The 16,782-nt window shown below is 36.8% G+C and overlaps 2 protein-coding genes across 2 annotated transcripts; both read right to left on the bottom strand.

Annotated features, from left to right (window-relative positions):
- Positions 1–1,088: 1,088 nt before the first annotated feature.
- LOC137809311 (uncharacterized) lies at positions 1,089–2,942 on the bottom strand. The gene is made up of 4 exons (XM_068610440.2): positions 2,885–2,942; positions 2,410–2,496; positions 2,223–2,305; positions 1,089–1,643 (listed from the first exon to the last, which is right to left on the bottom strand). Exons 1-4 carry the CDS (start codon positions 2,940–2,942, stop codon positions 1,089–1,091), a joined length of 783 nt encoding a protein of 260 aa, XP_068466541.1.
- A 5,956-nt stretch (positions 2,943–8,898) lies between these two features.
- On the bottom strand, positions 8,899–15,498 carry LOC137811232 (Transcription factor jumonji (jmj) family protein / zinc finger (C5HC2 type) family protein). The gene is made up of 11 exons (XM_068612891.2): positions 14,827–15,498; positions 13,334–13,676; positions 12,558–12,714; positions 12,267–12,486; positions 12,064–12,117; positions 11,905–11,984; positions 11,515–11,792; positions 11,004–11,399; positions 10,308–10,720; positions 9,909–10,187; positions 8,899–9,746 (listed from the first exon to the last, which is right to left on the bottom strand). The coding sequence occupies exons 1-11, from the start codon at positions 14,827–14,829 to the stop codon at positions 9,393–9,395; spliced, it is 2,577 nt and encodes an 858-aa protein (XP_068468992.1). The 5' UTR covers positions 14,830–15,498; the 3' UTR covers positions 8,899–9,392.
- Between the last annotated feature and the right edge of the window lie 1,284 nt (positions 15,499–16,782).

Raw genomic sequence — 16,782 nt, 5'->3', positions numbered from 1 at the left:
TCAATTGGTCCATCAAGCTATAATTTTCATATTTAGTAAGAGAGAGATGTTGAGACTATTTTCTCTTTTCTAGAATTTTCACCGTTCAAGTGATGTAAATTTGTTAAGCGAATAACTTTGGATGAGATTTTGTAAGTGTGAAGCTTGAGTAATGACTAAGGTCACTAAAGTGGTAGTTTGAGTGCTTGAGGAGTAAGAGTTAAGGTTTACTTTTTTTCTACTAGAGTTGGTCGCTAAAATGTAAAAAATAGAGACTCAAGCAAGAAAAAGTTTGTAACTTCTCATCTTTTGTAGTTATGTATCAAGCAGTAAAGTGATTACTTAAGCAAAAAGGTCAATTGTTCAAGCTGTTAGTTTTCAACTTGAGTAAGGAAAAGTCAATAACTTGGTTTCAACTATGAAGAAGTCACTCAAGTGAGGATATCTCGCTCAAGCAACATTCCTCTCTTTCTTAAGTCATGTTTTCATTTATAAAAATTAAAGGTTATATTTATATATACATACAATTGAATTATATGATTATGGATGTTTTTTGTTGAAATTGCGTGAATGAATTCTATTGAACTATACAATGATTTAATTAGAATGAGAAAAGTCAATAACTTAATTTCAATTATGAAGAAAATTCAGGATGACTCGCTCAAGCAACATTCCTTTGTTTCTAAAGTCATGTTTTCATTTATAAAAGTTATAGGTTATATTTATATATTTCTACAATTGAATTATATGATTACTAGATTGATGTATTTTGTTGAAATTACATGAATGAATTGTATTAAGTTATACAATGATTTGATTGGAATGAAAAAATGTTATCAAATAATATTTTGGCTAAGTTGTTATTTGTGATATTGAGTAAAAGAAACACATTGAAGATAGGAGTAGATATCTTATTGATGGCCTAAATGATATAAATTAAGATATTAAATAGTGAGAAATTGAATTTTTTTTTTATCAGCAATAAAAAATAAATAAATGGGAACCACTTCAGGGGTGGTCCAAGTCTTATACACGAAGAGCACCAAACTCCTACCTAGAGACACCTTCCAGCTTAACTAAGGAACTACCAAACCAAACTCAAGAAAGCATTAAACAACCAACATCATACAATCCACTGGGTTCATAACCCAGTTATAGTACGTAAAGGAAGTACAACGGGACTTTGCATAAATCCAAGACCAAACATTTACCTGTACTAGTGTGCATACTTCGAGCGCATCTACCACACCTCTGTCAAAGGTCACAGAATTCCTATGTCTCCAAATTTCGCTCACAACACCAACCCAAATCGCACGCCAAACGTCATTAACCACATCAGAAGCCGAACACATCCTGAATTGTAGAAAGTTTACCAAAGGGTCTTTGTGAATAACAAACGACATGTCTAGCCACTCAAAACAAAGACACCAAACACGCCAAGTAAAGTCGCAGATTGAAAACAGATGATTGGACGACTCTTCCACCTTCCCACACAAACCACACAACGAATTCTCAACCACCACCCCTCGCCTTTTCAAATTTACCCTAGTAGCAATCTTATTCTCCAACACCCTCCAAGCAGTGAGCAAAGCAGAAGGCAAAGCTTTGCACCTCCACAACTTACTGTAAACTGGATAAACCTCCCCAACTTTATCCTTCCTAACCTAAAAATAGGCTGAGTTAACCGTAAATGTTTGAAACCCCCCAGCCTTCCAAATCCAGCAATTTGTCTTCCCCAATTCCAACTTCGCCCCATGCAGTATTTGAACAAACTGCTCCACCAAAGATTTCTCCCATTCAAAAAAGGGTCTACGTCATTCGAAGTGCCACACCCAAACACCACCAATCCAATTTCCTAGCTCAACCACCTTTGCAACTTTGGACAAACTAAGAGAGAATAGTCTCGGGAAAACACCCTTCAACGCTCCACAACTCAACCAAATATCCTCCCAAAATGAGATACCCCTCCCCTCACCAACTTCCCACTTAAACCCATCTTCAAAACTTCTTCCCCAACCCTTCGAAGCCCACACCTCCTTCAAATCTTTCCACCACAGAGAGCCCTTACTAATTTTACCTTCCTCTCTCAAGCTTCTCCACCCACCATACTTAGAAACAAAGATCTTTTTCCACAAACCTCCCTTATTCGTACCCAACCTTCAAATCCACTTACCAAATAGAGCCAAATTAAACTTCCTTAGGTCAATAATACCAAGACCCCCATAGTCACGCGGCTCGCATACCTTTTTCCAAGAGGCCCAAGCAATCTTCCTACCATCTGACCCCCACCCCCAAAGGAAATTCCTTTGGAGCCGCACTAACTTCTCTGACACCATAGAAGGTAACTTAACAGTGACATAAAAAATAACGGAATTGAGGAGAGAACAGAATTTAACAAGCAAATCCTCCCAGCCAACGACAGACACCTACCTCTCCACATTGAAAGTTTACCTTGAACTCTCTCTAACACTCTGCTCCAAAATGCACCCCGCTTGTGACACCCTCCTACCGGCAATCCTAGATAAACAAAAGGAGTCACCATCACTTTACAATTAAGAATAGCCGCAAAACTCTGAAGCAGGCTCTGACCCAACCCCGTCCCACCGATACAACTCTTCACAAAATTCACCTTAAGCCCAGAAACAAGCTCAAAGCAGTAGAATCGCCTTAATATTGAAGACACTTTTTATGTTAGCTTTACAAAAGAATAAAGTGTCGTCAGCATATTGTAACATATTTAACTTCACTTTATTCGTTCCAACCTCTAGACTGTCTATCAAACTCTTCTCTTCTGCCATCCTGGAGACCTCAGTCAACCCTTCCGCAACTATAAGAAAAAGAAATGGTGCTAGTGGATCACCTTAACGAAGTCCCTTCCCAGGAGTAAACTCCTTAGTTTGATTACCGTTCACAAGCACAGAGACTAAGCAGATTCTAAGCAACCCTTTATCGAACGAATCCATTGAGCGCAAAAGCCCAACATATCTAGCATATAATAAAGAAATTCCCAACTTACCGAGTCATATGCCTTCTCGTAGTCAACCTTGAAGAAAACACAACTCTTCCTTTTCCTTTTATATTCTTCAAGCACCTCATCCGCCACTAACACACTGTCTAACAAACCGCTACCTTAAATGAAAGCTGACTGTCTAATATCAATAACTTTGCTAATCACCTTTTTCAAGCATAGAGACAACACTTTAGAGATGATCTTATATAGGCATCTGACTAACGAAATAGGTCTAAATTCACCAAGTTGCTGAGGGTTTTCTACTTTTGGACAGAGACTTAGGAATGATGCATTTGAACCTCTAGGCCAATGACTCTTAGAAGCAAAATCCTTCACCGCTGACACCACTTCCAACTTAATGATTTCCCAGCAATGCTTTAAGAACCCAAAATTAAAACCATTTGGGCCAGGACTCTTAGAACTATCACAATTCCATATTGCATCCCTAATTTCTTCTTCAGAAAAATCAACAATAAATAACTCATTATCCTCTTTCAAAATAGAGTTGAACCTAACGTTGTCCAACCTAACCTGACACCTTTCTTTTCTGGCAAACCTCTCTTCAAAGAAAACTCTGACCTTATCCTTAATCACCTCCTTATCCTCACACCACCGGTCGTCAACAAACATCCCATGTAACTCGTTCCTTGCCCTTCTCCACTTCACGGACTAGTGGAAGAACTTTGTATTAAAATCTCCATGTTTCAACCACTTTTGTCTTGCTTTTTGGAATATGACCGCCTCTTATTTAAACATAGCTCTATTAAGGTCAGCTAATAAAGTTCTCCTTTTCTCCCTTTCAGACTCAACCAAGCCTCTATCATCATCTTGTGCATCTAACTCATTAATCCTCTTTTGTAACTCCTCTCTAGCAAGGCTGACATCCCCGAAGACCTCTTTGTTCCAAACTTTTAAATCTACTTTAAGCTTTTTCAGTTTCTCTTTGAAAATATAAATTCCACGTCCTTGTACATCATTGTTAGCCCATTTCCTCCTCACAAAATCTTTAAATCTATTATCTCTTTGTCACACATCCAAACACCTAAAAGGTCTCGGACCCCAGTCAACAGACACTTCTTTAAGAACAACTGCACAATGATCCGAAATTGATTTATTTAGGACGAACTGTTGATAGCGGGGCCAAGCATCAAGCCATTCTTTTGACACAATAACCCTATCAATTATGCTCTTCACCATTCCATTAGGTTTATACCACGTAAACTTCCTGCCAACCAACAGAATATCTACTAATTCTGATTTTTCAATAAACTCATTAAATCCTTTTATTTTTCTCTAAAATAATCTATCTCTGAGATCATACTTTTCCTCTCCTCTTGACGTCTGATTGAGTTAAAATCTCCAACAACACACCAAGCCTTCGAGAGTTGATTCGACCTAAACCCATTAATCTCTTCCCAAACCTCTTTCCTCTCCCGTAAAGAGCCAGAGCAGTAAACATTTACTATTGTTACAAGTACCCCATTACCAACCTTCCAAGAACCCTCAATAATAGTAAAATTCCTTCTGTTAACATAGTTAGACATCTAAACAAACTTTTTATTCCAAATCGTCAAGACTCCACTAGCACTATTGTTTACTTTATTTACGACCCAGTCAACTTCGTTACTTCCCCAAAGAAGACAAACTTTCTCCCTACTAAACTCAGAACATTTTGTCTCTTGTAAGCACACCATATCCGCCTGTTCCTTGCTTACCAAATCACTTAAATATGTTCTTTTCAAAGAACCTCCTAGCTCTCTAACATTCAGACTAATTATTTTCATCGACAAACTTTCTGATTTCCCCCCTTGGCTTCCTCCCTTCACTACCATCCCAAAAAGACAAGGCATGTAAACTATTAATGACTACATCTTCTTGCTCGAGGTTAGAATACTCTGCTTCTTTACCAACACTCCAAACACTGGACGCCACATTTTTGTCATTCTTTACCCAAAAAAATTTGTTGCAATTTTCAATTCCACTATCAGTCGAGAAATTAAGATCATCAAACGGGAAATCTGCAACATCAGACTTAACTTCTTCTACTCTCATTTCCTTCCAAGTTGTTAGGACCATGGAGCGATTAACTTCGTTTATCTCCAAGAATCTAGCATCCTCAGACTCCACCCTAGCCACCCCTACCGGAGGGAATACTCCCTCGCACTCACCCTCTAGCACCAAAGCCCCCTTCCGTCGATCCCCACTCCCAACGCTGTAAGTCCCTCTCGGCCCAACGACGACACTTGGAGGGCCAACCACCTTCGTCACGGCCAAGCCTCCACCACCAGGAACGCCCCGTGAACCTGCATCTTTGTTTTTTGCTGTCTCCCACATACTTGAGTGCTCCTGCCAGCCCAAGCTTCCCACGTGACCCAAAAAACCACCAGAAAAAAGCAACTCTTCATTCTCCTTCATTCGTGAATTAGAGGAACCCACTTTAAATGCATGGCAACTTTTTGCATGCACTTCTTTAATGTTAGGTAGGTGAGAAGTGGTCTCCTCATTAATTGATAGGGAACCGTGTGCCACCTCAGCCCTTCCCACGAGCCCACTCCCAACTCCAACACTCATAAATGAGTTATTCACACCCACCACTTGCTCCTCGAAAACACCCTGGACTTCTTCTTCTCTTTCCTTATTTAATACCAGAAGATCCTCAACAACACCCTTAAAACCGCACTCAACAGCGTGTCAGGCCTCCAAAGAGTGGGCCACTCCTTCAATAAATTTTGCACCATTTTCTACTAACCCTTCGATTCTACCAGGTTGGTGATAAGAAATATTCTCGATGGAACCAACCACTTTTACTGCACCTCTTAAACTCTCTTGAACTTCAGCAGCCACTTGCATCTGGACAGTCGCGCCAAGGGTCGACGAACACACCTTGCCCTAGACAGTTTCGCCTTCACCAACTCCACCTCCAATAGCTTCTCCGAAATCAGAAGCTACCGAATAACAAAAACTTCCTCCCACTTCACCTTCTTCTGACCCTGCTTCCGTGTCCACCTCTGAGAAACCTCCATTCCACTTAGCATAAAATCTTTTATATTCAAGATTTGGGACTCTCTCCTCCTCTTCAAGCAACACCTTACACGAAATACCATTGATACAAATATCTTTCTCCAACCTAACCGAACTGGCTACCGGTAACTTAACTTGAAAACGAGCAAACTCTAATACTTCCTTTTCCAAGGTTACGTCATCTATCTGAACCACTTCCCCAACAAGAGCACTAATACTAACAAAACTTTGAGAACACCAAAGTTGTAGAGGGATGCCTCTACACCGAACCCAGGCAAACCTCTCTAACTAAAAATGAACCATCCCAGGGGACAACCGAAGAAAACAGTCCATCAAACCAAGCTTTGTTCTCAGCAATAAGCCTCTCGAGAACTCCCTCGTCATCACAAGACAGCAGAATAGACCTCTCCCCAAGATATCTTAGCCTAACAAGACTAAATCCTCCCATGATAAAGCTTTCCTTAATCGATTGCATACAAGATACCTCCCTAATACAACCAATAAAACATCCCTCTAGCCAAGAGGTCAATTCCACTTGTACGTTAAAAGAAGTAGCTCTCGCACTCTCATGTGAGCAGTTCGCAAACTCGCCCGAAACTACAACGTGAGCATAGGAAACCTTCTTCTGCTACTCCTTCGGTTTCCAGACATTCCTAACACGAACCGGTCTTGACTTGGCGTTCCAATCTTTCCTTGTCACCTCACTCCTCCGGTACTTAGGTAGGTTCACCTGTAATTTCCACATACCTATCCATATTGTATCCAGTTCCCTTTCCAGACAAAAAAAGTCAGCCACACCATGAAACCTAACAAACCCAAACCTTTGATTCCTTGCATTAAGTTGACATCCAGTACTCTTCCCCATCTTTGGAAAACTTTCCACAAATCTCTTTCGAAGAAGTGATAGGGAAAGTTAGTAAAGAAAAATGAAGTATCAGCCATCGTCTTGCACCCTACCTCATCGGAAAAAACTCTCAGCCTCACCGAAAAAATCTCTCAATCTCACTGTGTTTCCCTCTCCATCTTGAGTTCTAGATACATCGCTTCTCACTTCGCGTATCAATGAAAATTTGAATATGATTCTTTCACTATTTCTATAAACATTTTACAAATAAATTTTATTATAAAACTAAAATTGGTGTCCTGAAAGTGTTCTTAGAATGAGTTAAATAACATATACTTAATACGAATCTATTAAAAGGTATTAAGTTACAATGAATTTCATTAACAAGTTGTGATTGTTGTTGTGAATAAGATATAATAATGAATGTGTATGATGATTTAGAATAACTTATAACGAGCTACTCTCTCACTTATGACTATTATAATTGAATTTTGTATGAACACAAATGATGTTGTACATCTTATTAGTAGATTTAGATAGACTTGGAAAATTTTATATTTTATATACTTTCTATTGAAAGGTTTTGTATATAATTTTGTAAAGAATAACAAATCTAATTGGTTATATATATAAAGAAAGAAAGAATGAAAAAATTAACCTAACAGTCGAGGGAGTAAATATCTAAAGTGATTAATATACATGCTATGTTAGATATCAATAAATACAGCTGCAAATGCTTGTAACTAATAACTATAGTCAGATGTGTTAAAAAAACTGATAAGCTAATACAAATTATATCAATAAATAGCAAGAAATGTAATTCTCAAACAAATTCTCTCCAAAAAATCTCAGACAAACCATTACCTAGTTGAATACTCCTGTCTCATGAAGATTCCTAGAAGGGCATTAAAGACAAAATCTAAGAGATTTAAATAATGGAACTAAAAATAGTCGCAGGAGAATAATATTGGAATTTGGATTTGGTTTTTAATACATTGTAATTTAACGTTTGGAGATTATTTATGCGTATATAAAACTTGTAAATTCGAAAATAAAATAAATGTGTAAGAATTACTGAATTATCATCAATTGAAGTCAGCTAAGTAACATACACTAATTAAAGGAAATCTTCGGATCTTACTAAAATAGTATTCTAAGAACATAGAAGTTAAAGAATATAGAACATAGTTTGCTAAATACTCTTAATCGCTTAAAAGGTAATTATTTTATATATATTCGTCTGAATGTTTAACTTTAGTTTTCTTAACTAGACGACAATCCTTAAAACATTCCTAGACAACCTGCAAGATAGCTTGAACAAAATATCTAAATAAAACGAACAAAACCTTCAAATGCCTTAAAACAAATATATTACTCGAACATTTTTATTGCGGTTGTGCATCCGTGGCTATGAGACAGCTGGATACAAAACAAACAAATACCATTTTAAAAAATATGGATAGTTTTATTACACAAGTAAGTTTGATTTTAGACATAAATAAGTATTTTTGGAAGAAGTTATCACTGTGTATAGATCAACTAAACAAATTTTCCGGTTAACCAATTGACATAGGTTAAACTAACAAATATTGATGCTGTCTAATTTGATGTGAATAGTCTCAGAAACATGTGACCTCTGCCACCATAACAAAGCTACCTACCCACAACAATTTACTCCTGTGGCGTGTTATTAAACTAAAAAGTACAATCATCATTCAACATGAATGCCGCGAACTTTTCACCAGCGGTTCATCTTGACAACATTGTAGGGGCTAGGAAAAATAGACAGCATAATTTTTATTATCTTTTAAAACAATTAGACAGACTATACGTAATTATTACGCATAAAAAGTATTATTCTTAGCAGTTATATAATCCACTAAAATGTTTCATGATAATTAGGAATGTGGTAAAGAATAGTATATTACACCAAATGATTTCTTGCTCTGGTTCATGAAATATATGATCATCATTAGTTACAAAAGAGCAACTGCCCTTCACCGAATTTGATCAGCACAACAAATAATGGACGAACTGTAAGGTATTGAGAGAAAATGAGAAATTTCCCTGAACTTTATTCAAGTAGTTCTAGGTACAAAGAGGACCTATTGCTACAAAAAGAATGGATTAACATCAGAAGGGGAAGCAGCTGATAGAATTTAATGAGAAAACAATGGAGAGACCCAAGTTCCTAACAGACCTAAACAACTGGTGAGAAGAAAAATACAAATTTACACGGAAATAATTGTCGCTAACCCGATTTCTAAGTCCTAACTTTGCAAGTCAGGTTCACCAACCAAAGTTGGAAAAACACCTCGGCGCGAGAACCCAAAGGATCACCACCCGTGCAGATTCCAAATGTTGGCCTGCACAAAGAATGTAATTTCATATCCTAATACGTTAATATCTTGCCGCTGCTTGCTCCCTTAATCAATGATTTGGATTTAGTGTATTGTTAGAAAGCCCGTAAGCTAAATGAAGTTAGCAAATTCAGACTCTTGATCGCGTTTCACAATCATTTCGAGCCAACTTGAAACATCAATTCAATCTGCTCTCTAAGCCTAAAAACGAAGGGCCTCGGACTTTAAGGCGCTTTGGCTCCATCTCAATGGAAGGCGGTGCCCTAAATGTCTGTCGCTGCAACAACCTATCTTTCCGGTGTTGGTGGTGATCTCGTTGCATACTTATTTCCTCGTTCCCTAACTTCTTATATCTTATAGAAATGGGAATGCCATTACCCCTTGCAAATCTGTCCCTGGAGGAGACTTCAACACGACCTTTATGGTTAACAACAGGGTGAGTGTGTTTGTAACTTGATTCATGGGTTCTGCTGAAATCCATTGGTTGATCACTCTTTCCTTCAGGAAGGACTTTCTTCAGTCGTTTTAGTCCCTGCTCATATAGATTACAATGTCATCATGGTCCATTCATATAGCAAAATCTGATAATCCATTTAGGAAAGAGGAAACATTGGGAACGTAAGTTGAGCGCTGAGATAAAATGGCAACGGTGTACATTATGGACTAAATAAGTAAACTAAATGTTTGACAATACCTGCTGCTCAGTCTGCTTCGAAGACATGACATCATTCATATGTCTCCTCTCCGCTTTAAGAGAAGAAGGGCGCTTTACCCTAAATATCTCTGAATCAGAATCACTCTCGTCCGCGATGGGCTTTGTATCAAATCTCTGAAGAACACCCTGTGGTTTACCCGAGCTTTCATGGCACACAGCAGGGGATAATGAAGATTCACATGCACTGTTGGATATTCTTTCACCAAACTCCTCAAAATCAGCGATACCTTCTAAATTGATATTAGTTTGCCCTTCAGCCTGTTAGCAGAATAAATAATTAACAGACAGTTTAGCTCCAGAATCGATAATAGCTGTTTAATAACCTTAATGAAATAATATGCAACGTCAATATTCAAAAACCATATTCAGATTACTTACATTTTTGGGATTAGAGAAGCTCTCAAGAGATTCAGAAAGAGTGGACGTGGCTGATGAAAATGAAACGTCAGACACCATGGGTATTTGATTTTCAGAGCAAGGTACAAAGAGAGATTGATTCTGTGTACTGTATTCTTGATTATTTGTTGAGTGCTCTGGAGTTGTATAAAATTCAACAACAGAATCAAGTTTTAGCTCACAATAAGGAATGTATCCATTTGCCTCGGCTCTCTGAAACATATTTGATAAAGGATACGCATACATGTTTTGGCCACTTTTGGTTTGCTTCCTTATCTCATATGATATCCCATCTTCCTGCTCAAACATCTTGGCTGCAGCTTCCATATCCATAATATCCTCCCTCATATAAAGTGTGTGTTTGCTCCCACAGGTTAAGTCAAGAGAATCAACATCTGAATTCTCAAAATTTAAAGACATAAAAAATGAGAATATTGAATCACAAAAAATGCATGTAATAATCAAGTAAATAACTCATTGTGTCCATAATTTATTCTTTTAGTCCAGAAACAAGATATTTTTTTTCCTATTATAATGTCATAGGATATTGAAGAAACAACTCTAAATCCATGAGATTATCATACATGGTAAATAATATTAAGCAAAGCATAGAATAAAATAACACGTAACAACCAAACATACATAACACATTAGTAAATGACAATGAGCAAAGCTTACCGTGACGTAGGCATACAGGATGCGCATGACAGTTGCAGTCAACATAAGCTATGTAACAGTCACGTTTGCAAAGGCTACAGAGAATTGTGCCATGGGAATGAGAAGAGAAGCTTATACAAGCCCTTGATTTCGTTAGAAACCATCGCGCACAATGATGAAATCGCATCAAGTTAACAAATGAAATCTTAATGCTATTGTGAGAAAAGAAATCAGAAGAGGGAAAATCAGAATCTTCAAGTTCCAAGCATGTACGGAGAAGCATTGCTTCTTTGCATAGAAGTTCTTCATGAGGCAGTAAAGGAACCCTGTTAAGAAGTGCATATCTTCTGCTAGCAATAGCCCCTAACGGAAACCAATCACCAATAGCAAAATTCACTGCTTCTCCACAGTTGAAACCTACAATTGTAACGAATATTACATGGATTAGTTTTTTTAATTTATTTACTTCACATGCAGTGAATAGGTGGGATATCATTCCTGGGACTACAAAATAGAAATGAGAAAATCTAACCATGACTGAAGCCAGCATGATAGGCCCTAGGGAAAGTTATTATAAACTCGCCAGGCTTTTGAACAGCCTTGTAAACAGGGACTTCATGCTCCAACAAAATATTTGGTGGAAACAGAGTTGTTTTCCCCAGGAGAACATCAAAGGCACCATCTTCCCCATCACTTGATAAAATATCATTAGTGTACACATGTTCTCTCACCACCCTTTCAAATTCCAAAGCTGCATGACCTGGAATACCGTACCATGTTTTGGATGCCCCACAGTGATGATAATTAATGCTGTCATAACAATGTAATATATTAATATCAATAAATAAACAACTAAAGAAGAAAGTCTTCAGTTGTGATAATTTTATCATGAACTTATTATGAAAATAAGCAACATTTTTACCTGTACAAATAATGATCTTCCACATGCCAAGCAAACATACTAAACAGCATTCCAATGTAAAGCATGGGTTCCGTTACTCCCTGGAATGAAAATCTAATATTAATTCATGTAAAAAGTATATTACAAAAATGACTTGACCAGCATAAGAAACTATCATACCGGAATTAATGTTTCCAAGAGACGTAAACTTGATTTGGGCAACCTTGAAAGTTTCTGAGATCATAGAGAAGGAATTGTTTAATAAGTTAACTACTATATCAAGGGAAAAGCCAAAACGTATCTTTGTCACAGATATTCTGCTCTTCTATAAAGAAAGAAAAAGGATATCTAAACAAATAGTGAGACACCAATAAAATCAAGACCTTCAAATTCCATTTGCTGTTCCCAAGCTGGTCAATGGGAGAAGACGAAAAGGCACTGCCATCAACATCACATGCATATTCAACAGTTTCCATCTTCCCACAACCAATTTCATTCCAAAACTCTTTTTCCAAGTATGTGGCAGGAAGGCATCCAGAACTGCAATATCTTCTAGCAAATACCTTGTTTGCCATTTTCTCAAAATCACGAAACGTGTAATTTCTGTTTAAATTAATATTTATTAATTAAAATCACATAATGCAAATATTAATATAATCAGTAGGGAAACCGACCTTCCACTCATAAAAAACGTGACTTTGTCTTCAGAATCCCATTCAGCAAGGCGAAGAGGCTGCACTCTAGTTGTAAACTTGAATCCTGCTTTCTCCTTCATTAAGACAACCCCAGCAGGTACTGAAGCGCTCAAAGGAGAAATAATCTTGCATATACCTGAAATTTATCACAAGATTCAAATAGAAAACATTTAGGTCAGTTCTATTGCTCAAATGGTTTCATCTATCCCCTCCCCCAATATACAAGGAGGCTACTTTCATTTCATCATGCTGAATAGAATTTAACTACCAAATTCCAAAATAACCAATAGTAATCCTCACATTTAAACCAAAGGTTTCAGAAAAAAATACGAATATAGAATACCTCAGGAAATGAATACAAATAGTGAGTGTTAGGCTAGACATATGATGACACAAGATTGAGAGAAAAATCATTTAATTAATATCTCCACACCATGTCCATTAGTCAGACTTCTTGATTTCATTATGTATATAATCTTTTTAAAGTTTAAGATACAGAAAGAATGATCATCCTTCAGTTAATCTTACATTTTGTATCCTCATCATTCAATGATTTTATCTTTTACAGCACTAATGTTCAATACCCTCTCTACAAACTCAAAAGCCGGATTAAAGAAGGACAAGCACTGGAAAACCCTGCCATTCCGTGAGTTTTTCAAAACCACATACTGTTCACCAATATGTAATATCAATCCAAAATACTAAAGTGAATACACACTAGAAGAAATAATATTCAACAGACCAAAACTTATTACCATATTTAGAAGCTTCTGGAGCTATCTTTTGCAAATAAATCAAAGGATCCTCAAATTCCTCTTTTGTTGGCGAATACACAGGACACTCTGGAATTGAATCAGTCCAGTCCAGGTCATTTGTATCAAACTTATCCACCTTGCGTTTGGAAAAGACATCAGCATTACCATGCAATCTCATGCCACATGATGATGAAGCTCTTAAAGCATCTCCTCCACTTCTGTTCATCATGTTAGCAATATTTGTCTGGGTGGCAGTGACAGATTGTGCACGCTGAAGCCTTTTACGCTTCAAAAATTCTAACCCATTCCTAACTTCCTTAGATAAAGTCACTCTTCTTTCCACCTGTATTTCAAACATTTCACATTCAGGATTTTAAATGTAATGCTAGAGTGAAACGCACACGTGAAAACAAAATTAAGTCAATGTGAAAATAGATGGATAGTGATCAACAATGAACATATTGAAATATGTTATGTTAGCAAAACTGGATCGTTGAACTAAGGTGACAAAGCGTCATGCAAGGCATTGCCCGGTAATTCTTCAAATGAACAAAAAGGATGTCAATCCAGCTTGAAAGAATGTATTTCGAAGGAGTGAATGGACTAAAGTTTGAATTCTAGCAAACTAGAGCAATCCCAGGGCGAAAATAAATTCGAATTTCTATCGTATATTACCATTGAGGAGTCAATAATTAGAAGATGGGTCGTTCGTAATGTGGCAACCAAAGTTGGGAACATTATACGAACAGAGTCATTCTGAGTCAAACGTAAGATCACCTCATTCTGAAAAGTATCCGCTAAGGGAAAAAATTGAGCAAAAGTACCTTATCCCAATTTAGAACCACGCAAAGCAAAAGAGTCAACAAAAACAATCTAATAGAAATATTCAACAAATGCATGCGCTGAAATTTGAATAGTTTACTCCTCTCAACATCACTATTTCCACCTTGGGATAAATCAATAAAAAAAAAGTAGCGCAAATCACATAAATTTCAACACGAAAAAGGAAAGAAAATTATAAGCCGAGAAAATTATTAATCATCGGTTAAACTTAATCTTCTAAAATACTATTCCAGAAACTGGTGAGAAAAAAGAAAAAGAGAAGAACCGTGTTCCTCTTTTCTATTCTACTAATGATTTTCAGAGAAGAACCATGGTTTACTTACTGGAGAAAAAACATACACTCTAACAAAATGCACCTTAAGCATCCCTCAAGAACATCAGTTGTGTATCACACTCTGAATCCCAAACACGAAAAACATAAACGAGGGAAAAAGAAAAATATTAAAAGACGTGATTTGAAAAAAATCATTATTCAAGCAAACAAAACAACAGGAATCACATCAAAACTGTAAAATATTGTAACAATGTCCGAGATCTGAAGGAAGAGCAGAAGAAGATACATTATCTGGAGAGTTCCAAGCATTAGCGAATCAAAAACCAAATAAAAAGGCAATACAAAAAAATTTCTGAACAAAACACGATTGGCCTACCATTTCATTACGAAGTCGCTCCCTGTAGGCCTCCGTCTTCGTTAACTAGTACAAAAAATCGCCAGAAAAAGCAGGCACGATAAAAATCTGAATCCAAACCCTAAACAACGATCCTCAATGATGCAGATTAAGCGCGAGCCTCGAATAACAACCAGGCTCGCCACATTCTCGAAGAACGCCGAATAGAAGGCTAAAACCGCGTCACAGAGAGATCCAACGCCTCGGAGATGCTACAAAAGCAAATTGCGAGAGAATGCCAACGTGAGAATGAGAAGACCGAAATCAGCTTCCTCTGGAGACGCTGAAAAAGGGACGCGGAAAACGAAAGCGGTTTTCCGGCGAACGGGGGAGGTTTTCCGGCTGTACCAGAAAACGGAGAGAAATAGTGGATGAGGAAAGAGAGGAAGCGAATGCTTAGAAAACCGAAAAAGGGTAAGGAAGGGATAATTTATAGTTTTATACTCTAAACTAATTATCTCTTTATTAGTTCAGAAAACCGAATAAAAAATATACTTTAATTATTCATTTTATTATTAAAAAATAATTAAATTAAAGAAACTTTGGGAAGTGGTTGTTATTAGGTGGTTCAACGAAAACAAAACGTGCCGTCCAAATTCGAAGACGCGTTTTGGGTGTAAAAGGGATTGAATTTTTCCCGTTCCGTGTATTGACGGGATCGCCGTTACTGTTAAGTGGATTTATTTATTGGCGGGTATAGAATTGAAGAGCCGGTGATTACTACACTGTAGAAAAGGGTAATTTGGTAATTGTTCAAGGACGGTATTACCAATGAAAGGCAAGAAGAAGGAATGATCAAGTGGGATAAGACTGGGGTCAATTACATATCCAACTTTGACATCGAACCGTTGATTTTCTTCGTCGTTTACTTGAAACCGTCCAAAGTATGTGAACGCTATCGAATCAGAAAGCTCCAGGAGCATGTGTACTTTTTCTGTTCAACGGCCGGCTTATACAGGATAACTCTCACCTACCTTACAGTTAGTTAAGCCTTAGGAGATGAAATGACGGGTTTGTCCTTGTTCAGTTAAGTCCCGTTGTCACAACGAGAAAGGTGTTTCAGGGTTTTTTTCAATGACTTTGGTAAATAAGTAAAATAGGGTAATTGTGACCTGACATTATCGAAAGGGATAAAATGTGAACTAATATACAAACTATCCCATTCTAAGTCAAAGCAAATTGTCTTTTCTCTTTTCCTTTTTTTCTATTTAATATTCAAATTATTTTAAAATTATGATATTTACCACAATAGTTTTAAAAAAATAGGTTATCATAAAGGAATAATGTCATACTCCGTTCTTTTTTCTTAATCAGTATTTTTAAAATATCAGCTATTGGTTTATTTTAATTATTAATAATGTAAAATATACATCTAATTCTTAATTTACAATTTTATGTGCAATAAAAGTGTTATCATTGTTATTTATATTTATTATAAAATATAAAATAGTTTTTAAAAAAAGTAGTGATATCTATTAAGAAAGAAAGTGACCAAAATTGAATATAATGTTTTTGATTGGTTGAAATGTTGTTTTAAACTTTTTGTTAGGCGGAGGTTGGACTAATGATTAAAATTTGATATGGGGAGGAAATAATGGAAGTAAGATGATATTTCACACTGGCCTCATAAAAAATTTAATCCGTACTGATGTGAAATGGTTAGGGTTAGGATGTAATTTCAAGAAATAAAGACTAAAAAGAAAAAAAAAATTAATTTGGAGAACAGGAAGTGACAAAAAATGTCTTTTATTAATAATTAAAGTAAGTGGCACGCAATAAATGCGGCAATGGACACACGAAACCTGTTATTATTAACTGTGGAAGGCGAAGCTTCCCTGCTTTGCGTGTAAGCTCAGGTTGCGGATACTCGCTTAAAATAGCTGTGACTGCTGCTGAAAGCAGGAAGGGTATCTTGGTAATGTTGATGAGCCAGTTGGG

Source organism: Phaseolus vulgaris, chromosome 2, assembly GCF_051622355.1.
Source record: "Phaseolus vulgaris cultivar YP4 chromosome 2, ASM5162235v1, whole genome shotgun sequence".
In the NCBI taxonomy this organism is placed as follows: Eukaryota; Viridiplantae; Streptophyta; class Magnoliopsida; order Fabales; family Fabaceae; genus Phaseolus; species Phaseolus vulgaris.
This window is presented reverse-complemented; position numbering and strand designations above follow the sequence as displayed.